Below are 24,069 nucleotides of genomic sequence, written 5' to 3' on the forward strand. Positions count from 1 at the left end.
ACCTCGGTAAAACAAATCTGCGTGTCACACTCTTTATTCGCTTGTGATTTGTTTTGCACCCTCTCTCTCGGACTCGATTATATTTCTAACGCTAACCCGGCTTGTAGTTGTGATTAAGTTTGTAAATTTCAGATTCGCCCTATTCACCCCCCCTCTAGGCGACTTTCAGCTGCCGAGGCGGTCCGGGGCTGCAGGCGTCCCGTCCTGTGTGCGCTCGGTGTGGGCCGAGGCCTCCCGCATGCGTCGGGGGGGGGGGGGGCGTTGCGGGATGCTCCGAGGGGCACCCTCGCCTTCGGGAGGCAGAGCTCTCGGCTCGTCGGACTGCGGCATCTTCCAGGAGTTCCTTGAGTTCGCCCTGGATACGCCGCCCCTCGGTGGTGGACGGCTCCGGCATCGTTCGTAGTAGCATCGCCGCTGTAGCTAGATTCTGGCCGACCCCGCTGAAGGCCGGGGGCAGCCCCGCCCTGGCATCATCGACGATACGGCGCTGGACGTCCCGGGCCCGATGACGCGCTCCTCCGGCGAGTGCCCAGCCTGCCCATTCCTGCTCGATGTTTTGTCGGAGCTGCACAAGCCGCCCTGCTTCTTTGTCGAGCTTGGCCTGTATCTCGCGGAGTTGCTCAAGCTGTGTGTCCTGACCCCCCGCAGGGACTGGGACCACAACTAGCTCCCGCGGCAATGCGAGACGCAGGCACAGGGGCGTTGTCATCCTCCGGCATGCCAAGGTGGTTGTCTTCGTTGTGATCCCCCTGATCGACGTGCAAACACTCGCGACTTGGGTCGTAACCCTCGTCGCCAAGGCTGTGGTCATCGTCGGAGCAGCCAGAGAGGCAGTAGTCACATGCGGACATGAAGTCTCGCATGGCATTGGGATCACGAAGTCCAGAGAAATCCCAACCAAAGTCGGGGTCATCTTCTTCCTCGGAACCTGCGGGTCCGGAGGTTGAGACGGTCGTCCGTCGGTCCCAAGATGACCACATATGGTACCCTGGAAGGTCAGGATATGCCCTCGCGAAAGCGCTCACCGAAGCGGGGTCGCTTGGTGGATCGAAGCTGAATCTAAAGGGGACAGGGTGGAAAACGGATGGTACTTTTTGGTTGATGGACGGTGGTGAAGTCGCGTCGGGGACGAACTGCACCGTTATCTCAGGTACGAGGCTAACGCCCAGCAAGTCCTTCGCGAGGGTGCTGGCGTCATCAGTCCGCTTGGGGTTGGCGTATTGCGGGGAAGCGACACCCGTTGTTGTCTCAGGTGCGAGGACAACACCCGACATGTCCCCCACAGGGGTGCCGGCGTCGTCGACTCGCTCTGGTCCGACAGCCGATGAGGTGCCGCCTCCTGCCTGGCCACGGTTGCCCTGTCTCCTCCTCCTCCGGTGAGGAGGGTGGCGGGGCAAACCCGGGTGTTCCTCTTCTGCCACAGGGGGAAGTCGTCGTCGAGTTCGCCGCCACCGGGCGAGCCGACGACCGTCGTTGTTGTCGTGCTGCGAGGGGAGGAGTACCATGTCATAGCTGCCGTCGCGGGACATGAACTCGAGACTCCCGAAGCGGAGCACCGTCCCGGGCTAGAGAGGCTGCTGGAAGCTACCCATCTGGAACTCAACGGGAAAGTATTCGTTAACACGCAGCAGGCCCCTACCTGGCGCGCCAATTGTCGGTGTTTCGGACCCGCGAGGACCGTCAACCGACCAGTGAATTTGTCGCTGCGTGTCCCTGCCCAGATGGGTTGATGCAAGATGGAACACAAGAGGGAAAATGAGGCTTATGTTATCTTGCACCGGGGTGCTCGTAGTAGGGGTTACAAGCGTCGCGAGAGAGCGAGAGCGAGAGAGAGATAGAGAGAGAGAGAGAGAGGGTTTAGCCTTGAGGTGAGCTGTCTGAGCTAGCCTCTTCTGCGTCTCTCCTACTCTGCCTGCCTCTCTTCACTCGCCCCATCCCTGCGTGTGTCCGTCTGCATCTCTCTCTGCCTGCGTGCCTTAGGAAGGCCCTGGACATCCCCTTTTATAGATACAAGGAGATGGCCCAGTTGTACAATGGGGGTGTAGCTATATGCTAACGTGGCTGGCGGAGAAGTGCCTTGAGCCCTGTACATGCGCTAACGTGGCCGTCGGAGAAGTGCCTTGAGCCCTGTAGAAGCGCAGCTGGCGGTGCGGCATGGACCCTGCTGATATTTCCTTGCTTCCGTAAGGAGCTGAGAGCCATCGACGTCATGGTCGCACGCGGGGAACCATCATTACCTGCTATCGGAGTAGTTTGATGTGACTCCGGTCTTGTTCCTTCGTAGCAAGGGGTGGCTAGCTAGTGGTAGGGTAATGATGTATCCCCTGTAGCGTAGTCGGTCCGAGGCTGAGGTCGGGCGAGGCGGAGTCTTCTCCTGAGGTCGAGGTTGAGGTCGGGAGAGGATGGGGACCTTCCCCCGAGGCCGAGGCCTGGGGTCGGGCGAGGCGGAGACCTTCCCCGAGGCCGGGGCCGAGGCCAGGGGTCGGGCAAGGCGGAGCTCCCTGTTGCGCCCGAGGCTGAACTCGGGGGAGGTCGAGACCTGCTGTCGTCAGTTTTACCCTGGTGGTTGGCACAGTAGCCGGAGCGGGGCGAACAGTGCTGTTTTCCTGTCAGAACGGTCAGTGAAAGGGCGAAGTGACTGCAGTCACTTCGACCTTGCCGACTGAGGCGCACGTGTCAGGATAAGGCGTCAGGCGATCCCCGCATTAAATGCGCATGCGATACAGTCGGTTGGTAGGGCGATCCGGCTGAGGTCGCTGCACGACAAAGTTCGCCTGAGCTTAGCCTCGGGTGAGACGGGGGTGCGTCTGCCGACTGAGGTGACCCTCGGGCGAGGCGTGAATCCGTCCGGGACTACCGTCCTTGCCCGAGGCTGGGCTCGGATGAGGTCGCGTCCCTTGGTAGACGAGGCCTTGACTTGAACCGCGTTTTATTAGCTGTTTATGGTTTGTTCTGAAGATGTTCTCCAGTCGTGTTTAGGAGCATTGGGGGTACCCCTAATTACGGTACCCGACAATATCTAAGGTTATTGAGTTACGAAATACATTATTAATTTATGTAAGATCTCTATAGCTACCACCTCTAAGGATCGACATACCGTAAAGACCTCGTGTTGAGGTTGTTCTTTCTGCAGCAATCTCTAGAATCTGCGCCAATATGTTGCCCTGAAAAGAACCTGCATAATTGATGGTTTTGGTTTAAAAGTAAAAACAACATCATTGCGACAAAGTCAAATAGACCAAAATATTGCGGCCACTCCAATTAGAAGTTTTTTTAAGTGTTGTTCCCTTGTTAGCAATCCAGGACCCAATTATATGATTAATATTGTTTGGTCTCTATATATTTAAGGCAAAGTAAATAATTCTCCTAATATTTCTAGCAAGGTAACAATCAAATAATAGATGTTAAATAGACTCACCTTGATTACAAAAGCTGCATTTTAAACAACATTTCCAACCTCGCTTAGCTAAATTATCTTTGGTGAGAGTAACTACCCTGCTTAAATATCACAGAAAATCTTAATTTTAAGAGGAAGATTTAGACTCCAAAGTATATTGTGATTTACAGGAAGAGTATTCATTAAAAGAAAGTACATTGAACGAACTGAGAAAAGTCAATATTTGTGAGCCCCCAAATAAATTTGTCTCTCGATTCTTCTAAAGAAATGGTTGCCATCAAATTTAATAAATTATGCCACTTAACCTGCTTCACTTCGATAATAGCTCTACGAAAGGATATGTTAGGTATATTTTCATTTATAACATCTTTGACTAAAGTATTACGCATAATATTAAAAAGGTTCGGACAATGGTCCTTAGAGCAACTCCAGTAGTTCTCTAATAGATTTTATAAATCAACAATTTAAGTAGTTAACACAAAAACTCATCTCTAACAGTTCTCTAAATGAACTTTCTAAATTTAATAACTTCTCATCTAACCTTATTTTCTCTCTACATTTGGCAACCATTTATCAACTCCCTAAACAAAAATGTTTACTGCATTATGTAGATAATGAAGGTAATTGATGACATTTGTGACTTTATTTTTTTATGTGGATAAATATAAAACAAAACTACAACCTATATTTAGAGAACTATTGGAGAACTCATATTTTTTTACTCCCAAAGTTATTTAGCAACTTCTTAAATCTGTGATTTAGAGAGCTAAAATTTACATAACTATTTGAGTTGCTCTTAAGCGGTCTATCGAGGATCCATCTATCCTCTCAGAACCTAATCATTTGACCGTCATCTACATACAACCTTCCCTGCTCTAGGAACTTTCTTTAATATTCGTGAGACCAGACCAGAGTTAGTCTCCAGATTTTCTCACTGTTTCAGTAAGTGATTTGAATCCAAAGTATTTATTTTTCAGAATATTGTGCTGTGATGCCGCCGTCGGGACGTGCCTCCAGGTCGCGGATGCCTACGCATGCGAGGAGCTCCTTCCATCCTGGCCGATGCGGCTAGGGAAGGAAGACGATGCGTTACTTTTTCTTTTCTTTTCTTTTAGTTTTTAAATCTTTCTGTTTTTAAAAAACTCAGAATAAATACAAATGTAAAAATAAAGATATTCCAAAAATAAAGATAAATAAGAATGTTATTATTTTATAAAAAATTATTTAGCAACTCATTACATTTTTTATAAAAAGTCTTGACACCAAGAGATAAATCCACATAATACATAAACATATATATATATATATATGAAAAAAGAATAATCTCATAATTATTATTATTAACAAATCATAAAAATTATTATTTTAACAATTCTTTATTATTTTAACAAATGGTTTTTTCCTCAGAGAATGAAATCCACGGATTGGATTCGTAGATCTAATCAAACAAATTTATGATTGGGCATGAATGTATTAATCACTTGGTAGAATTTTATCTATTCAAGAAAATTTTTAAATTTGTTTATATCACCATTTCATTATTTGGTAACATAAATATTTTCCTTTCTACTGGAAATTAATAAATTAAACTAGGTTATTTTTTGGAGATGGATTTAGAGTGTTTAGTCGCAAGCTTGGTGATCGACCCATAGGTCATTTGCTCGTGTCCATGTAAGGTCATACCTCACATTCTCCTACAGTAACCCGGCTGACGAGGTGCCCACAAGGCCCCTCTTTGGTGGATAGTCGGATCTCACATGGATAACTCATTCGTAGCTCGACGACCTCCTTCTCCGCCCCGGCTAGGTCGGTGGAAGGCGGTCCTCCTCTCAAAGAGACCTCAAAAGGCCTTCCGAGGGGGATGCGTGCATATCAAGGATCAAGCCCTTGGAAGAAGACTCGCTCAGAGGATCACCACCCAAGACTACGCTCGACTCCGGCACTAAACGGACTAACGCTCAGCGTGTGACGACCATCACAGGAAGGGTCCACCCCTAAACTACTTGAGTACCGAATAAACCTCAAGCAATCTAGGTGGATTGCTCGAGGGCTACATCTAGCAGATGCGCTTGCGCGCACCCGAGAGAGTCGAGCAAACCTAGACTCACTCCCATAAACTGCTCGAATACCGAGTGAACTCCCCAAGCAAATCCACATGGATTACTCGGGAGCTACATCTAGCAGATGTGCTTGCGCACACCCAAGAATTCGGTCCTCCGCAAAAGCCTCCGTGCAACTCTAAGGTGTTACACGAAGGCTCGGAAGCTACTGTCGAGTACTCGGGAACCGGGTATCTGAAATAGGCCCTTCAAAAACGGCCCACTCGCCGACCAAAACTCCGCCGGCCAACTCTGCGAAGCGTACTGAATGACTAACTCTCCGATGATGACCAACTCTCGAATGATATTGAAAGATAACTATTTCCGTTTATCGTTCAGTATGTGTCATCAAAGATGAAATTAATATGTGTCTGTTTCTTTCTTACATGCTTGTCTATACTTCTTATTACTTATTTACAGCTAACCTTTATGGCAATCCGTGTGAAGGGAATTATGTCATAAACTATGTTGCCCCTAATTCAGCTGGTTTGTCGAATTATAAAATTTGGATGGTTTGATGATGACAGATTCAGAGAGACTATCAAGGAAGCGACTGATTTCTTAGGTCTTGTAAGTATGTCTTGCATGCTTTATATGTTGAGGTAAGAAGTTTGTCATGTATTTAGGAGTTTTGTCATCACATAAGACCTTGCCAGCTCGATGACTGAAACCTGTTTTTTGAAATTAATTAAACATCACAATGTAGCAATTTACACCAAATAAATCTGCACACACTGTTCATATTTCTATACACAAAGATCCAATGACTTGTTTGAAATTTTTAACCTATTGAACATAGAGAAATGTAACTTGTAAGGAAACTACAGACTGTTTATTTCCACCGTACTGTCCCATGCTGTTCTTACATGCATAGAGGCCATACATGAATTTGTTCATGACTTCATGTTCATGAGACCTATAAAACCTTGAAAGAAATCTTCAAGCACGTGGGTGGTATGATTAAGAGCTCTGATAATATTTCTTGGGCATTGACTAATGGAACTTGTCACGGACCTTGGTCTGGATGGCCCTAAGCCAAGGAGCCTGACATCAGGCAGCCGGTAGCTGGCAGCCAGAGCACAAAGGCATTTCTGTATGCTCAAATACTTAGTGTAGCATGTGACTAGACAAAAATCTTAATGGTTGCATTATAGTCTACCTACCGTTTATGTCACCGTACGTATCTATATTATGTCTTATTGTGGTGTATCGTTATATTCCGAGTACTACTACCTATTCGCTATGACTTATGTATATGACTATTGATTATCGTAGGCGCCCCGAGGAGCGCCTCATGTTCTCTAGTACAGAATGACCTATCGTGACATATTTGCTACTTGGAGGAACGATGGAGCACAGAGGCCAACCGAAGAACTTTTCCGGGGGCGAGAAAGATAGGGGTTGCCTGAACAGATATTCACAGCTCTTGAGGTAGAGCTCTCAAGATTATATTCAGAGAGATTTGAACATTGAGTTTTGCCACCGGAGACTGGACACGACTTCATGGTAGAACCTAAATAAAAGGCCAAGTTTCTCATACGCGAAAACGCAGAGCTAACAGCTGCGTTTCATCACACTTGAACATTCTCGCTAAAAGGTGATCCCATCTGACCTAGTCATTAGCAACTAACTCGTCGTTTCCGTTTTCTACCCTCTGAAGGACAAGCTTCTTCTGCGGAGCGAGTCCTTTTGCGATCGCCGCCGAACTTACATCCACGAGGACAGTATCGTCTTCTTTGAAATCGCCCTTCAGGACACCAAGGGCAATCTCGTTCTCCACCATCTGCTGAATCACTCTCTTGACAGGCCTCGCACCATAGTTAGGGTCAAAGCCAAGAGACCCCAGAAGCTCAACGGCTTCCGCAGTGTACTGGAGATGAATCTTCTGTTGTCTCAGCCGGTTCTGAACCCGATTCAGCTGCAAGTAGAGAGACCATGTCAAATTAAAGAGCAGGCTACACAAACAATGTGCAAATGTGGAGAAATAACATAAGGTTGATACTATGGTTTAATTATAAGAATCGGTTATGCTTCTAAAAGGAACTGTTAAAAGTTGACCTGGATCTCCACGATATGGTTGATCTCGGTTGTATCCAGTGGTTGGAACACAATGTACTCATCTATCCTGTTCAAGAATTCTGGCCGGAATGTTTGCCGGGCCATCTCAATCACCTGCTTCTTCATTATCTCATACACGGCCTCCTTGCTGTCTGTGGTGTTTCTAAGTGTGTCAAGGATCAATGGTGACCCAATGTTCGATGTCATGATTATGACACAGTTAGTGAAGCTGACAGTCCTGCCTTGTGAATCAGTGATTCTTCCATCATCCAACAGTTGCAACAATATGTTAAAGACTTCCTGGTGTGCTTTCTCAATTTCATCAAACAGAACAACTGAGTAAGGTCGCCGACGAACTGATTCAGTCAATTGGCCCCCTTCCTCATAACCAACATATCCAGGTGGGGCACCAACCAAACGGGAGACGGCGTGCTTCTCCATGTACTCACTCATATCAATTCGTATTAGGGCATTCTCAGTGTTGAAAAGGAATTCAGCCAGTGTCTTACCCAGCTCAGTCTTTCCCACACCTGTAGGTCCCATAAACATGAAGCTTGCTATCGGACGGTTAGGATCTGATAGGCCTGCCCTAGAACGGCGGATGGCATTGGCCACTGATTTAACTGCAATGTCTTGGCCAATAACCCTCTTGTGAAGTACATCTTCCAGCAGCAGCAGCTTTTCCCTTTCAGACTGTTGAAGGTTCGACACTGGAATACCAGTCCACTTGCTCACAATCTCAGCAATGTCCACGTCAGTCACCTCTTCTCGAAGCATTGACTTCCCTGATTGCTGGAATTCAACAAGTTTATTCTCAGCCTCTTCCAGCTGTTTCTGAAGTGATAAAAGTGTTCCATACTTCAGTTCAGCAGCACGATTCAAATCATATTCTCTCTCAGCAGCTTCAATCTCCAGGTTCACTCTGTCAGTCTAAACAAGATAAAAGACAAGAATTAGAACCCATATGGCACCGAGGGGGGGAAATCAGCCTGATCAGATAGCTGGCTCTGGCTGTTGCTGTGCTGCAGCAGCCCAAACAGTGGCAGCGATAGCAGACATTCAGCAGCAAACAGCCGGAGCTTGCTCTCAGCTCTTCACAATTGCAGCCGATTGGTTGCGCAGCACAGCCACAGCATAAACAGCGCTTTAAGTAGAAGCTATCAGAGGAATATGGCAGGCAATACACAGAAGAGTGAAGAATGCAAGTACCTCTTCTTTAATTGATCTTATACGAGTCATCAAAGACTTCTCATATTCCCAATGTTCTGAAAGACTTTTCTGCTTCTGCTTGAGAGATTCTAGTTCAGCTTCAAGCTTGCTCAGCCGTTCTTTGGAGGCCTTATCTGTATCATTCTTCAATGAGAGCTTTTCCATTTCAAGCCTTATGATTTCTCTGTCTACCTCATCCAATTCAATAGGCTTTGATGTTATCTCCATTTTGAGCTTGGCAGCTGCTTCATCAACTAGATCAATGGCTGGACACACAAATAGAGAACATTATATTAGATAATGAATAGATCAGCTCGCTATTCACCGTAACTTATCCACATTATAGCATACAAATTACCTTTGTCAGGCAAAAAACGTCCAGTGATGTATCGATCGGATAGAACTGCAGCAGCAACAAGAGCCCCATCTGATATCTTAACACCATGATGCAGTTCATATCGTTCTCGCAAACCGCGCAATATGGAGATGGTATCCTCAACTGCTGGCTCACCACAATAAACCTGCTGGAACCTACGCTCAAGAGCAGCATCCTTCTCAATGTACTTCCTGTACTCATCCAATGTTGTTGCTCCAATGCAGCGGAGTTCTCCACGGCCTAGCATTGGCTTCAACAGGTTACCAGCATCCATCGCTCCACCAGCAGCTCCTATTCAGAGAAATAAACAGTAAATATGACAATATTCAGAGCACTGACTCTCCTATATTGTGGCATAAGCATCAATTTGATAAAACAAAGCATCAGTGATTTGAAAACATGGCCAGCACAAACCAAATAAAAGTGAAACGCACTTGTGTAGATCTGTCTAATCATTAACAGAGAGCTAAGATTCGACTAATATTTTCAAGTCTATATATATATATATATATATTCTCACTGCCATAAAAACTTGCAAATAGTCAAAACACAGAAGAAGTTAGAAGTACAAACCTGCACCAACAACAGTATGGATCTCATCAATGAACAAGATGATCTGTCCATTAGAAGCAGTGACCTCCTTTAGAACAGCCTTTAATCTCTCCTCAAAATCACCACGGAATTTAGCTCCAGCAAGTAATGCTCCCATATCCAACGAAATAAGCTGTAATTGCAGACATACATAGCATCAGAACATACAGTCTATTGCATTCTTGACACTAATACAACTGTGTCTACTCTTATGTTATTAGTGATATGTCTGACTGTAAGCTCAGAATTTTCATTATTTTTTGTCTGACTGTAAGATCTGAGTTTTGCATTATTTTTTTAATAGTTGATAATCGAAATGCTTCAATGAATATCGAATATATATACAACAAAAGTTTTTTTAACACGACCGCCACAAGGTGATGCCCATTTTCATAGAGAAGGAATAAATACAGCCTTGGATAGCTGGGAAGCATGGAGGAGAGTTGTCTCTGTAACACAGTCAGAAAATATGACTGCCCCAAACTTCAGTTAACTAGACTGGATATGAACAGAAACATTTCATTACCCTTCTATTCATTAGAGGTTCAGGAACATCTCCTCGTACAATACGCTGAGCCAGTCTGAAATAGGAGCAAGATAGTTTGATTACTGCATGTCCAAAGCAGCAAAGCATAGGCACACTATGAAAAAAACTACAAACAATAGATGAAAAGGTAATCACCCTTCAGCAATAGCAGTTTTGCCAACTCCTGGCTCGCCAATGATTACAGGATTGTTTTTAGTTCTTCTACATAGGATCTGAATGCATCTGCGCACTTCATCATCACGGCCTATAACAGGATCAAGTTTTCCACGTCGAGCTGATTCTGTCAAGTCAATACCATACTTCTCTAGAGCCTGGTATTTTCCTTCTGGATCTGGAAACAGAAAAACGATATAGGCATGTAAAACAGGTTACCGGTTATTGCATTGTTATCTACTTATCAGGATCAAGTTAACTTTCTGGACAATACAGGAAGTTACATGACTGTTACACAAAGTATAAATAAATACTAAAACCACAGAAGTACTCTGCCAAAAGAAATAAACGAGTAAAAAATGTTCACAAGACATACTCTGATCTGTGACTCGCTGGCTTCCCCGTACTGCTGAAATAGCTTCTTTAAGATCATTCTCCACAATTTTCAGATCTTTGAAGAGCTGTTGTCCAAACCTTTTATCTGAAGTGAATGCTTGCAGGATGTGCTCAACTGACACAAATTCATCACCATGTTCTTTTTTATGCTTCTTTGCATTATCCAATATCAACACAAAACTTGATCCTATAATTGGCCCAGTTGTATCACCGACAACCTACCAATGGAAGACCTAAATGTTAATAAAATTTACCACCTTAATAAACAGAACTTGTTTAGTTGGTTTAATGTGTGGAATTATTAAGGCCCACCGCTAATACCTTTGGCTGTCTAGAAATAAAGTCGTCAGTAGCTTGCAGGACTGATGTGTTATCTACACCCGCTTTTGAAAATATCCTGCGTGCTAGCCCATCCTTCTGCTCCAGAAGAGCTTTCATCAAGTGCTCCGACTCTACTATCTGTTGTTTTGATAATCTTGCTGCATCAACCGCACCAACAATCCCCTCCCAGGCCATCTCAGTGAATTCTCCTGGTGTTATCTGTTTTGATCAAAGAAAAATAAGGAAAAACAGAGATCAGGACTCAAGCCAACAGTACTTTGCAAGCCCTACCCATTGCTGTGTGTATATAAACAACCTGCTGCTGGAACAGAAATATTTGGGTCTCCTGTTTTCAGGGAAATTGCTGTTTAAACTATTTGGTGTCATCAAAATAGTAGTCTTCGAAGATGTGGTTCAATCAGTCGGCAGATGGAAGCAATCTTTCAAGCCTGAATTTGCTCTATTGTCTCTAAAAGCAAAATCAAATGTTAAGACTTTGTTGTCAGATTGGTTGATCAATTTTACCATGATGTTAGCCGCCTCCTCTTTTGATTTATGATCCTTGTGACTCCCTTGTTACATTTTTTTTTCCTTTTCTGTATATACATACAAAACAAGATATCTTACTCTCGAGAAAACACCCCACGTTTTTGTCACAAAGAAAGAGCACTTGCAAACCTGCCCTAGCACTGCAAGTCAAGCGAAGATCTAGATGCATGTGAAATCTATAGTAATTCATGGTTGGAGACACTCTATTCAAGTGGGAACCTATAGGTAAAAGTATAACACTCCGATATACTGTTTAACTACATCTACAGACGGACCAACTGATTGTACACACTTTTGAAACAAAGGTTAGAAACTGTTGACTTGTTTAACTAATAACAACAAAAGAATGCAATCACCAACACGATGAAAATACAGCTACAGCAAGACAATAGTCCAACAACATCAACACAGAAAGCACCTAAAAGCATCATCTCAGCATCGCTTATGGATTTTGTATTGTGGAATAGGACTATTAACTATGCAAATCAATCACCCCAGCATTCCATACTTCCGGAGATCAAAGGATGAAATCAGTGACACCATACTACTACACAATAGTATCACACCTATTCATTATAGCATCCAAAGTTATCGTGACACAATGAATCTTTACGAATTTGCAGCAGAAGTGCAGAACAGCATGCATTCGACGTTCCAGAGCTTTACAATCCAGCCGTTTGGTTAGCTAGATCTCTACAGCACTGACCGAAATCAAATCGACACGAGTGGCACCCAATCAGCGGCTCGGCGCATAAGAACAGAGACACGGGCAGCGGTGTACATAGTGGCACCGACCTGAGACGAGGACGAGGTGCCGGCGGCGCTGTACTGAGCGGGCGTAGTAGAGTGGAACAGCCGGCGCGGCGGCACCTGGAGCCCAGCTCCGCCGGCCCCGACGGGAAACCGCCCCAAAGGCGCGGCAAACCACGCCGGCCTCCCCGTGGTGGCGCCGAAGGCGGAGGCATCACCCGCGAGCGGCGCGAGGGACCGCGGGAGTACCTCGCGGCTAACGCCGGGGCCCTGGCGGCGTTTGGTGGCGACCACAACCGCGCGGGCTGCGCGCGCTAGCCTGGACGCGGCGGAGCGCGCCATCGTGGCGGAGGGTTTTGGGTCTGGGTTTAGCGCTTTGCTGCGGACACTGGACTGGCCAAGCGGTTACGCCGCGAAGATGCTGGCTCGGTTATTTGTGGCGGCGGCGACGGTTGTTGGGAGGGCACAGCGGAGAGGAGTGGCGACGCTTGGAGAAGGGGAAAGAAGGTGTGCCGGCAGCGCAGGCGAAGCGAATGGAAGGTTGCAGAAGCTTCTACTAGATGCGGTGTTCGTCGACCTCCGTGCACGTCAACCGTCTGATCCGTAACCGACGGATACCGTTCGTAGCCGACTCAAGGGGGGGCACTCATCGTCGAGATAAGATGGAGAACTGCGTTCGGCGCGAGTTCTTCACTTTCGCTGCATCGTTTGCTCGGCAGCAGCAGCGGATGAAGGCGAGTATCCAAATCTTTTGCAAATTGCAAACGCATAAACTCCAAAACATTCAAACTACAGGGCTAGTTTGGTGTCAAGAAGATTGTATTAAGGTAAACCAAAATCTATATGTACTAAAGTGAATTGGAGGGTAAATTAGTTTACACCGTAAACCGCTTTAATATATGTGAATCAAAGTAAGTACTAATTGAATTGAAGTGTAAATTAGTTTACACCGTAAACGGCTTTAATATATACAAATTAAAGTAAATACTATAGTATCCAAACAAGCTCTAAGACGGATCGGTGTATTGAGGGGGATCGTGGGGTTGTCACCAAACCAGTGTTCACGCTTGATCTTCGCCTATAACTTCAGTCTCGGCAAGACTGACCACGATGCTGGAAACATGTTTCGATTTCTCAGGCTATCAAGCAATCATGCAAAATTGCAAATGACGAATGCTGGGATCTTTCTGGAACAGATTGCCAGTGACAATCAACAAAGGGAACAGCAAAACGATTTCCAAGAGGAAACAGGACAGCATTCCTTGGCTCATAACCATGCTGTATATATCACGATAGCCACAGTTAACACCTGACTTGAAAACATAGCCATACGAGTTAAGGTAGCAAATACCACATAGTTGATATTCGGACGTGACACTGGAACCTGGTCGCTAAACTGAAAAACCAAATGCAAAGGGCATTTGTGATGCAATCTTGCTACTATAAACAACTTTGGACCAATCAAGCGCCGAACCCCTCCACAACCACAAATGCGGAAAATCTCACACGAAGGCAGACTTGATGTAGAGAACTGAAACTTGCTAGACCAGTTCCCAGTCCCCATCAATGAAGGAGACGCCATCGTCTGCGCGGTCCTGCATTGAAAAAAAAACGCATGGTTCACATAAAAATACGGGGCCGTAATGCTAACTACTCTCGAATATAAAAAAAAAGATGTATAGGACCATACCGGCCTAAACATGTCCACGACAATGTCATCCAGACCACCACTAAGTCCCCTTTGCAGCCTACCTGTCCCCATGAGTTCGTTGTTGTAGTTTAGATGACTGCTGACAGCTTGGTGATCAATCCTGCCATCTTGCAGAGGGGGGACAACACAACCACCTGAATTGCTACCACCCAGTGTCTGCCCTGGAACAACAGAACCGTCTATGCGAAGGTTCGGCAATGTAGAGTTGACGCCTGAATTACTAAGCGCAAGGTTGTTATTCAGCATCTCTCTCGAGTTCGTGCTGCTTCCATAAGCGAAGGGCACCGCTTCCTGAGTGAACGGCATCGGAAGACCGTTGCTGGCTAGTGATGCTACTTGGTGGCTCTGCATTTCACTTCCCAGCAAAGGGATCTGACTGGATGCTTCTGTAAAGCTTGAGAGAGGCTCAAGCTTGGGCCTATTCACGATCCTGTCCTTCTGGCCAATCTCCTGAACATTGGATGATGAGACCGCGGTTGGCCAGGTGGTGTTGCACCTTCCAAGATCTGCAAACTGGGGGGGCTCACCAACAAATGAGTTGAAAGGGTCTGCAGAGGAATGCAGCCGACCAAGGTGTTGTTGGTTGCTTGGCTCAAGAGACTGTAATGGCAAGTTGTTTGTCGTAACCAGTTGTGTGCTGTTTGATATGTTCGCGAACGAATTACCAGAAGGGCCAGTAGGAAAGCATTTGCTAGTATCCTGCAGTGGCATATGCGCACCCCTGATCAGGTTGCCGTTGTTCATCCCCCCGACATTCCCTAGGGAAGTGCTCAGATTGTTCTGGTTGTGTCCAATCTGAAGTGGCTGCGAAGGCAGCAGACCATGCATACCAAATGCAGGAGAGTTCATCCTTGCAAGGAGGTTGTTTGGCTGTGAATGGTTAGTGGTTGGAACTGGCCGGTATCTCCCATATGCATTGTACTGCCTGAAGGCGTCTAGTCCCATGTTCACATAAGCAGGGTTTCTTCCTCCAAATGCAGCAGTTAGGTTAGCCTGCCTGCTTGCATCTGCGCTGAGTCTTTTCAGATACAGCCGATACTTCTGCAAACCATCAAAGAAGGATTTATTAAATGTGTTTCTAATTGCAACCAAGCAAAAATAAAAAGTTGCCCAAGTGATCAACGAAATTTGCTGTCTTTCAAAGGACATGAACTGTAAAACCTGATCAATATGCTTGCTGATATCACTTTATGTTTCTTTCAGAAGTATAACAAGCATGTGAAGAAATGCTGATAGGTTTTGAGAAGTTCCTAGATATGGTGAAAACAAAAGAAAATGTAGTTCATGTGTTTTTTTAAAGAAAATGGTAGGAGCTATGCCTTCCATTGAAGTAAGGAAAATAAGAACTCAAAGTTATGCCTCAACGGCAGAGATGCCTCAGTAGGCTAAAACATCTACAACCCCTTATAAAGGCCAAGCCACAAAGAAACAAAAAATGCAACAAGAATCCAAGAATCCTCTTTCAAGATACATAGTGTTGAAGCTTACAGTTGATGTAATCATAAGTTCCAAAGATGTCAGATAATAAACATGTGATGGGCATTATATAGAAACATAAATATGAGGGCAAACATAACTATGTAAGAACGGAAATCACACCTGCAGATGACTTGCAACGTTCTCCCTTGTGATGTTCTCAACATTCATAAGATCCAATATTTTCTTTGGAACAGCCTCTGCATTTATAGTCACGAGTATATGCTATTAAGATTCATGGATAATATACCAAAAAAGAGTAAATTTATTAGTTAACATTCTGATAACTAAGTTATATAATCAGAGCTCTTACTGTCAATGCCAAGCTGGTTGACAGCAGCCACAAACTTTCGGTGCAATTCAACAGACCACACAACCCTTGGCTTCTTCTGGCTCGACGAGTCTCCATTCTCATTACTGTTGTCATCAGAATCATCACCGTCATCACCATTATCATCCCTACCCTTGCGTGAAATTCTCTTGTTGCGATTAACACCGCCATTGTCACCTTCAGCGCTCACCACCTGCAACTTTTTACCCGAATCATCGTTGTCATTGCCACTGTTCTTGGCGTCACAACTCCTCCGCCTAACCACATGCTGCCATATAGTCCTCAGCTGCTCAATACGCACTGGCTTCAGCAGGTAGTCACATGCTCCATGGGTAATCCCCTTCATGACTGTCTGTGTCTCCCCATTTGCAGACAGCACTGCATGATGATGATACAGGGTCAGTTTTCAGATCAAAGACAAATGCAGATGCTGTGCACATTGTACACTGAACCAGCAGAAATAATTGAAGTTCCTGTAGGAAACTAATTGGCGTTCATTATGCCTGCAGACTTTTGTCCTGTCTAACTCTTTCTTTTAGTGGTCACGTGTAGGGAGGGCATACAGAAGTTTTCATGAGGCTTGCCATTCCTCCCAAATTCAATGCCTCATTGAACAAGAAAACTTCTTTACAAATCGGGCGAGGTTTTCAGCTGTCTAATGGAGGTAAAAAACAAAGTAACCAGATGGTACCATACAAGATATATTCATTCCACAATGATGATTTTTCAAGCAATGCCAAAATTTTGAGATCATTGGCCTGCTGCAACTGCAATAAAGGCAGGAACAGGAGTGGGCAAGCGAAGGCTTACTAATGACCGGGAGGTCCATCTCGAGGCCCACAAGCTCGAGGAGCTTGAAGCCGTCCATGTCCGGCATGTGGACGTCGCTGATCACAAGGTCAAACTGGTCCTTCTTCTCCCTCAGCAGCTTCAAGGCCGTGGCTGCCTGTCCCGTTGTTGTCACTGCGGCATCACAAGTCAAAGCCCTCCGGAGGAACACATTACACATGTGGAATCACTCGACTTCGAGGAAAGTTAGCGAGAACGATTTTTTTCTTTCCGTTGAACAAAGCCAGACCGCGGTGGAGATCGGAAATGGACAGGACACACAAGTTTACAGAAATCGCGCAGCTGGCGGTTGGAAAAGCTTTGGAAGGTAAGATTGTTCTAAATATAGCCGTGTGCCAGCGCGTGGTAAAAAAAACCAAACAAAATCGGATCAGCAGAGTCAAACCCGATTATTATTATTTGCAGAAGAAAGAAGATGAAACTGAGCCTGACATGACATTACATGGCAAAAAAATATTTCACGGCGAAAACAACAGGAGGAGGAAGTGGGGGTGGGGGCATAAAGTCGGGGTTGCTATTTATGTGATGAAAAAAAATGCAAAAACAGCAACCCAAATATCTCCGTAGACTTCTTGATAGTTGATACACGCGAACAACGGAAACTAAATAAAACCAAACCGAAGAGCCGAATCGGGGACAATAAAGGTGAAAAAGAACGGCAGGATGTATGTACAATCCGATGAGAAGAGTAGGGAACCAAGCATACGGGGAAGAGAGAGAGAGAGGGGAGCGAGAGGAGCGTGGCATACCATGGTACTGGCAGCGGAGCAAGAGGTTCTCGAGGATCTTGAGGCAGGTCGGGTCGTCGTCGACGGCGAGCACGCGCATGCCGACGGGGAACTGGTCCTTGGCGCCGTGGCCGCCGCTGGCCCTCGCCTGCAGCTTCAGCTCGTCGACGGTCATCTCCGGCGGCTCCGGCTCGGCGAATCCAACAGCAGCGGAAGCCGCGGAACCGAGAAACCAGGCACCCGGATCACCCAAGCAAGGACCCTCCTGTACGTACGCAGGTAGTAGGCAGGAAGGCAGGCTCACAAGGGCGGTTGTCTGGATCCTAGAAATCCAAGAAACGGCGGGGAAAGGCGGGGAGGTCAAAGCAGGGGAGGAGAGCGAGAGCAGCACCAGGAGAACGCAGGCAGAGAGAGAGAGATGGGGTTGGGGGAGAAGGGTGTGTGTGGGGTACGGTGAAGAACCCAATAATAATAGGAGGGAGGTGAGAGAGAGGGGAAGAGGAAGGTGAACGGGAGATTGGATTGGAGGGAGCTCATGCAGTGCAAAGATGGTAACCTTTTTTTCGGCCTCCTTTCGTTTTCCTTTTATTACGCTTTCATATTTCCTGCCGTTTATTCAGGCCTCTATACGCCGCTGCTGTGCTGCCAGTGCCATCGGTGGGGTGGGGTTGGGGTGGGGGGGGCCGTTTTTTGTTTCTTGCCGTGGTGCATTCCGCGTGTATACGCGCGCCAGGGCGCCACTGTCCTTTTTAGGGTTCGTTCCGAGTCGCCTTTTCGGTTCTTGCCATTCTGCGTTTGTGGACAACGTACATAGTACAGCAGCTGTTGTTTTGATTCCATGTGATGTTTTTTTTTATTTTTTTTAAAAAAACGTATATGGCTCTGGCTCTTTTTATTCCTAATTATTCTCATATATTTCCCTTGTGCTTTTTCTGTATATTTATCTATCTCCGGTTCCTCGAGTAGTATATTTATTTATCTCTGGGACTCGGACGGTTGCGGCGGCAGACTAGTGAGCGAGATAGCTACGGCGGTGTTGGATCTACCCAACCCACCCGGAGACAAGTAACCAGCAGAAGACGGGGGGCATTTTCTTTTCCGGCGATGGTTGGCGATGACGTGGGTCGAGCAGCTGGCCTGGCCAGCCCGAGCTGGGTTTAATTATGGGCTTGCTTGATTAAACAAAGCTCGCGATAAGGTTGATTATTAGCGATGCACGACAGCTCGGCGTCGTCTCTGGGATTAGCTAGCTGCTAGCCCGGGCTTCCGCTCCCGCCGGATCGCAGATCCATTCGTCGACAACTCTCCGGTGTCCACGCACGCACACACGTACCCACTGCCACATATATATAAATATAAATATATATTACTGACCTCTAACTTGAAATTACTATAAACCTCTAGCTCCGTGGAAGGAAAGCGCTTCGCTTTTGAAATATCTACTACTAGCAGTGGGAGGGGGTTTTTCTCTCACACACACACGCAGACATCATCCATCCTTTCCTTTTTTTGTCGCTCGCTCAACAGGAACTCCTAGATCAGGGCAAGCAATAACGCCTTCTAAGGCTATCTGCACTCATACAACTCTAAATTTCTACTCTAAAAAGAATATTCTATCCTTTTTAGCAAGGTTCTCTACTCTATACCATAAACCTCCGCAGTCATATTTACTCCATATCTCAACCCTATACCAACTACTACGTATTATATCATTTTTTAATTCTCTCCTATGTAAACGTGACCGCGTTTTTGCTGGCCAACCTCACGGCACAGTGGATAGCGCACTGCATCCGTACAACGCTTGATATATCGCTCCTCCACTGCCACTGCAAAATAGCGCACTCCATACAGTCTCCGCTGCAGAAGGTGTTTTACGCTATAGTGGATAGCGCAGGCCACGCAGTCTTCGACTGCGTACAGCCTAACAAATAGAAATAAGCTAAAGGTTCTGCGTCCCGGAATTGGGTGCGTTTGTTCTCTCTCGCTCGCGTGCTTTTGCTAATCTGCCGTCCAGCTCCAAGACGCGCTAGCTTAATCAACAAAATATGCGCATGGCATGTGGCTGCTGGTTTTCATTATATGCGAGCAGCGCTGTCCTTGAGCCGTGCGTATATTTATTACCATCATCATGGTGCTTAAAGTACGTACGTGAGGCACCAGTACAACATCATTGGCTTAGTATACTATATAGTACACCCTGTGTTTTTTTGTACTTCCGTGCCAATAACTACCCTTTTTTTCCCCTGCCAGTTTTCTACTATAATATAAGTATTCGCTGGCAATTTCTCTAATAATACGTACGTATTCCCTGGCAGTATTCTGAGGTACCAAACACGTCAGCTTGCCGTCACGGACGGAAGAATCTCGTGGCCGCAGCGCAGATGCCCCTTCACGATTCCTCAATTAATCTGGTGTGTTAGCAGATTGTTTTTTTAAAAAAATATTAAGTGTAGCTTGTAATGGTGTAGGATACGGGATGTGAATGCGAGGGGCAAAACAAAGGGCACGCACGGATCACAGAGCCACTAGGTTATTGAGATTCAAATGGCCTAAACAACTAGGAGTACTAGCTAGCTAGCTAGGGGTACGTAGCAAGCGAACCTAGAACCTTGCGAGTACTAAAAAAAAGTACTAGTAGTAGAGAGAGCTATGTAATTCTACCACTAAAAAAAAGTAAGTGTGGGCGCTATGTGTTACTACGATTTGCGTCGTTGCTGTACTACACGGGTGGGCGAATAATTCAGATTTGTCCGTGGTGGTGAAAGTGCCTTCGTTTGGTGTGTGCTAAGATGAACACGAAACGGCCAGTCGCGCCTAGCCTAGCCGCAGTGGCCTACGCTATATACGTGTGATGGTGATCCAAAAAGGGTATATTTTAAGGAACCCCACTAACCGGACATATCCATCCAGCTAACCTTGTTACTACATGCCAGCAGCAGCAGCAAACAAAAACAAAAAAGCCCTCAACAAAGGCTAGTGTAGTAGTAGTAGTGTGGCAGTGGCACAGAAAGTGGCAATCGGTAGACAGCTCCCCACAACACCCACACCACCGCTTGCTGCTGTGTGTTCCTTTGCTCTTGCTGCTGCTGCATGCACATGGACCACACCTTGATCATGTATGTGCATGCAGTAGTGGGCACTGCAGGCAATCTACCGCTCGCTAAGTAGCCTAGTGTCACATCTAACAGCAACTTCAAGAGACTAGGTATATGGTTTTATAAAGGTAAATTTAGCTAATATTAAAATAAAAATTGTATCCAATAAACTCTGTAAACGACTCTTCAAATTTAGTGGCTCTCTATTTCTTCATCTTCGCTCTCCAATTTTGGATAGCATGCTTCACTCTCTATTCAATTCGTAGGTTTACCGAGTCTGTTGGATTAGCCTATATTTTTTCTCTAAAATCTATTTTAGAGGGTAGCTAAATCAGTAAATTTGGCTAATCTTTTTAGCTAATCTTTTGGAGTTGCTCTAATCGCGCCCATGTATCTGTTGTCCTCTCATCTTTTGCGATGATATGGATCCACGCGGTTGGGGAACCCGGGCCACTCTCGTGGTACAAGTGGCATGGAGAAAGCAGGTGTCCCCCGTTGTGCCCTCTTGCTCCCAGCATCAGCACGAGGAAGATTGGTTTGGTGCTGCTGATCTCCATTCTATCCAGCTAGAATAGAACGACGGGCGTGTTGGAACTTGCTCTTCTGGGCAAGTTGATCTAACGCGGGAGTGAAAGCAACGTAAACAAGGTTTTGACTCGAGATGGCAATAGCTCTGTTAATCTAGCCTCTCAAGGGCACTGTGCGGGGGTATTTATAGGTGCCTGAGTGCCCAGCATCTTGAGTTAAGGACGCATGTGCCCTCAGGCGCCCAGATTATCCCCGGAATATTCCCATAAAGTAGGATTACAGACTGTAATTACAGAGAAGCCTTTACAAATTAGGCCCGTAATGCGTAGCGGCCGCGCAGGGCCTGTTACAATGGGTCGGTTCACGCGTAGGCCTCCATGTTGGACGAGGCCGCGTGATGGGACGACCTCGTCATAGGCCTTCGTCCTGCGACGCGTGGGACGAAGGGTTAAGTCTGCCAGTCGTCGTCTCCGTTGGTGCAGCGATTCTAGCGAAGGCATCGAGCGAAGGGTGGCGTCTTCGCCTTCGCCCCAACATTTGCCCTCCGAGGGACCAGTTCGACTAAGTCATCTGGTGCCGAAGGCGTCGCTAGATGGTGGAGACGCTGCCCTCGCTCGAAGTGGTTCCGCGGGGGTTTTTGACATGACCGTTGATTGACGCCGTACTGTTGGATTGCGGGTTTCCCGAAGCGTCGCGCCCTGTGTATAAAAAGGGGGTGGGGGCGGCGCGGATTGAAATTCACCTTTCTGCGCGCCGCGAAAACCCTAACCTCCCTTTTTCAAACTGCTCGCTTGCTCGTCTGCCCTCCTTGCTCCTGTTCGTCGGAGAACTGGCCCGCGTGAAGCAGACCGCGCGCCGCCGTCGACGGTACGTAGCCATGTCGTCTTCCTCCTCGTCTGTTGCGACCACGCCGACGGCCGAGGCGTCTTCCGAAGATCTCTCGGGCACTATGGCGGCGGCGGAATTACAACCGGGTGATACGGTGGAATTCGGTGTTTCGCGGTTGTCATTGATCCGCGTGCAAGATATGCAACAGTTGGGGTATTTTGGCGGCGGGGTTCGGCGTGTGCCGGGGGCAGAGGAGGTTCCCGAGCCCGAGGGCGAATTGGTTGTTTTTGATGCATTTTTCATTGCCGGACTTCATCTGCCTGCGCATCGTTTTGTGTCAGAGGTTCTGCAGAAGTTCGAAGTCCAGGTTCATCAGCTGACACCGAACACCGTGGTAGCATTGGCGAAGTATGTCTGGGCAACGACGTCGTATGGCGGTCAGCCTTCGGTGGAAGTCTTCGCCAAGCAATACTGTCTGCACTGGCAGAAGAGAAAAAATGGACATCAGATTGCGCAATTCGGATCGTGCACTTTCACGCCGAAGTCCAGGAAGACTTCGATGGAAGTTGTAGAGCTGGTCCCCTGTGCCCGAAATAAGTGGGGCAACTGGTGGGACTACTGGTTCTATGTTTCAGAGGCTGAGGTCGAAGATCACCCAGGGCTCCCTGCTGCCATTATGTGCTCCCATTATTATGTGGCGTACCCGCCATTTGAAGTGGCAGAGGATGATGAGAATGAAAGGGCCCTTCGGATCGCTGCCCGTACGAGTAGTGGGCGTGATCTAGTTGAGGAATTCATAGGGTATGGGGTGTGGCCCTTGGCGCATGGATGGGCGCTAGGCGAAGTATGCCCTCGCGAGATGCCCTCCCTGGGTGGGCGGAAAGTGCGAAGTCCGCTTTTTGCTTTGGATGTGCGAGGGCGGGATCCTGCCGCGGTTGTGCGTGAGGCGGAGGATGGGGCGGTGCGAATTGTTGGGCGCTACGTGCCGAAGACGGAGGCCCAGCGGAGCTGGGATATACGTGGATCCAACGACTGCTTGAATAGGGTCTTCGAGTTGAATTGTTTGCCGTATGGCGGTTATCCCGGTGAAGATGTTGTCGACCGTCGTGGGAAAAAACCAGCGGCTGTGACTGAAGACGACCCCGCGCCGTAGGCCGCCCCAGCCACTAAGAAGAGGAAGCTAGGTACTGCGGTGGGAGAACTGGGGGTCTCCGATAGTTTTGCTATGGAGTTGATGGGGACATGCGTGGCCCCCGGGGGAAGGATGTCTTCGCCCGAGCTCCGGGAGTCTTCGGCACGGATGCTGGAGGTTATCGGGGGTCGCTGGCCCAAGAACGTTCCTATCCCCTGCGCGGCTGGCGAAGACTTCTTTACGTCTCGCATGGCTCGTGACTTGAGAGTGTTTCCTTACGGACGGAATATTGCTGCTGTTATGTCGGCAGTGATGAACAAGGATCGCCAGGATGCTGCGCAGAAGCGCCGGGCGGTCATCAGGCTCCCCAATGCTAGGCGTGAATCGAAGAGAGCGCGGGGAGTGCGAAGGCTATCGCCCCCGGCGGTAGCCAGCCGACGCTGGCTGCGAAGTCGGCCGCACCTGGATCCAGCAAGGTGCCGGAGAGCGCGAAGGCGGTCGGCGCCGGCGGAGCCAAGTCTGCCCCGGACGGATCTGCGAAGGTTCGGGAGCTGCCTTCGCCGGGGAAACGCGTTGCCGACTTCGGCACAAATATTAGCGTGGACGACTATCTCGTTGGTAAGCATTTTTTTGACCGGTTATACGTTGCAGGGTCGGGCGAGGGGCAACTGGTTGTTGTCCCGCCTGCGTTGGCAACCACGGCGTCAACCGCGGTGCAAGGGGTGAAGGGTGGCGCTTTCAACGCTGGCGGCGAGATTTCGGCGGCCACTGCTGTCAAGGACGAAGCGGGCACCATGTCCCGCCGGCTGAGGGAGGCGTCGCAGCAGCTGTCGCAGCAGCTAAGTCAAGTAAGTTGAGCTAGACTTCGGTGTTTGCTGCTTTCATGGGGATTGTGGTCTTATGTGTGTCTGTTAGGCGGCCGACTTCGCCGACCATGTGGCGTCG

The 24,069-nt window shown here is 47.4% G+C and overlaps 2 protein-coding genes across 3 annotated transcripts; both read right to left on the minus strand.

Moving 5' to 3' along the window:
- Nucleotides 1-6,897: 6,897 nt before the first annotated feature.
- On the minus strand, nt 6,898-13,075 carry LOC100217072 (Chaperone protein ClpB4 mitochondrial). 2 transcript variants are annotated; one of them, XM_035967759.1, is made up of 11 exons: nt 12,492-12,874; nt 11,464-11,743; nt 11,148-11,366; nt 10,807-11,044; nt 10,413-10,608; nt 10,257-10,311; nt 9,713-9,863; nt 9,122-9,430; nt 8,764-9,029; nt 7,555-8,484; nt 6,898-7,414 (listed from the first exon to the last, which is right to left on the minus strand). In XM_035967759.1, the coding sequence occupies exons 3-11, from the start codon at nt 11,340-11,342 to the stop codon at nt 7,109-7,111; spliced, it is 2,646 nt and encodes an 881-aa protein (XP_035823652.1). In that variant the 5' UTR covers nt 11,343-11,366; nt 11,464-11,743; nt 12,492-12,874; the 3' UTR covers nt 6,898-7,108. The 2 variants fall into 2 exon arrangements, with proteins under 2 accessions (XP_035823652.1, NP_001346485.1); NM_001359556.1 differs by lacking the exon at nt 11,464-11,743 and having other exon boundaries at nt 6,929-7,414; nt 12,492-13,075.
- A 635-nt stretch (nt 13,076-13,710) lies between these two features.
- LOC541638 (response regulator 9) lies at nt 13,711-17,799 on the minus strand. Its single transcript, NM_001111393.1, is given in 6 exon segments — nt 13,711-14,041; nt 14,137-15,198; nt 15,757-15,833; nt 15,947-16,342; nt 16,775-16,927; nt 17,563-17,799. Coding segments are annotated over 6 exon segments (1,896 nt in total). The 5' UTR covers nt 17,717-17,799; the 3' UTR covers nt 13,711-13,987.
- Between the last annotated feature and the right edge of the window lie 6,270 nt (nt 17,800-24,069).

Source organism: Zea mays, chromosome 5 (genome assembly GCF_902167145.1).
Source record: "Zea mays cultivar B73 chromosome 5, Zm-B73-REFERENCE-NAM-5.0, whole genome shotgun sequence".
In the NCBI taxonomy this organism is placed as follows: domain Eukaryota; kingdom Viridiplantae; phylum Streptophyta; class Magnoliopsida; order Poales; family Poaceae; genus Zea; species Zea mays.

What these genes read in the sequence shown, in the direction of transcription:
- LOC100217072 (NM_001359556.1), bottom strand. Translation starts at nt 12,788, where the DNA reads ATGGCGCGCTCCGCCGCGTCCAGGCTAGCGCGCGCAGCCCGCGCGGTT. An exon ending in GCACCTCGTCCTCGTCTCAG is followed by an intron (nt 11,367 to 12,491) that starts GTCGGTGCCACT and finishes TGATCAAAACAG; the next exon opens with ATAACACCAGGAGAATTCAC. An exon ending in ACGTTTTTTGCCTGACAAAG is followed by an intron (nt 9,030 to 9,121) that starts GTAATTTGTATG and finishes TTGTGTGTCCAG; the next exon opens with CCATTGATCTAGTTGATGAA.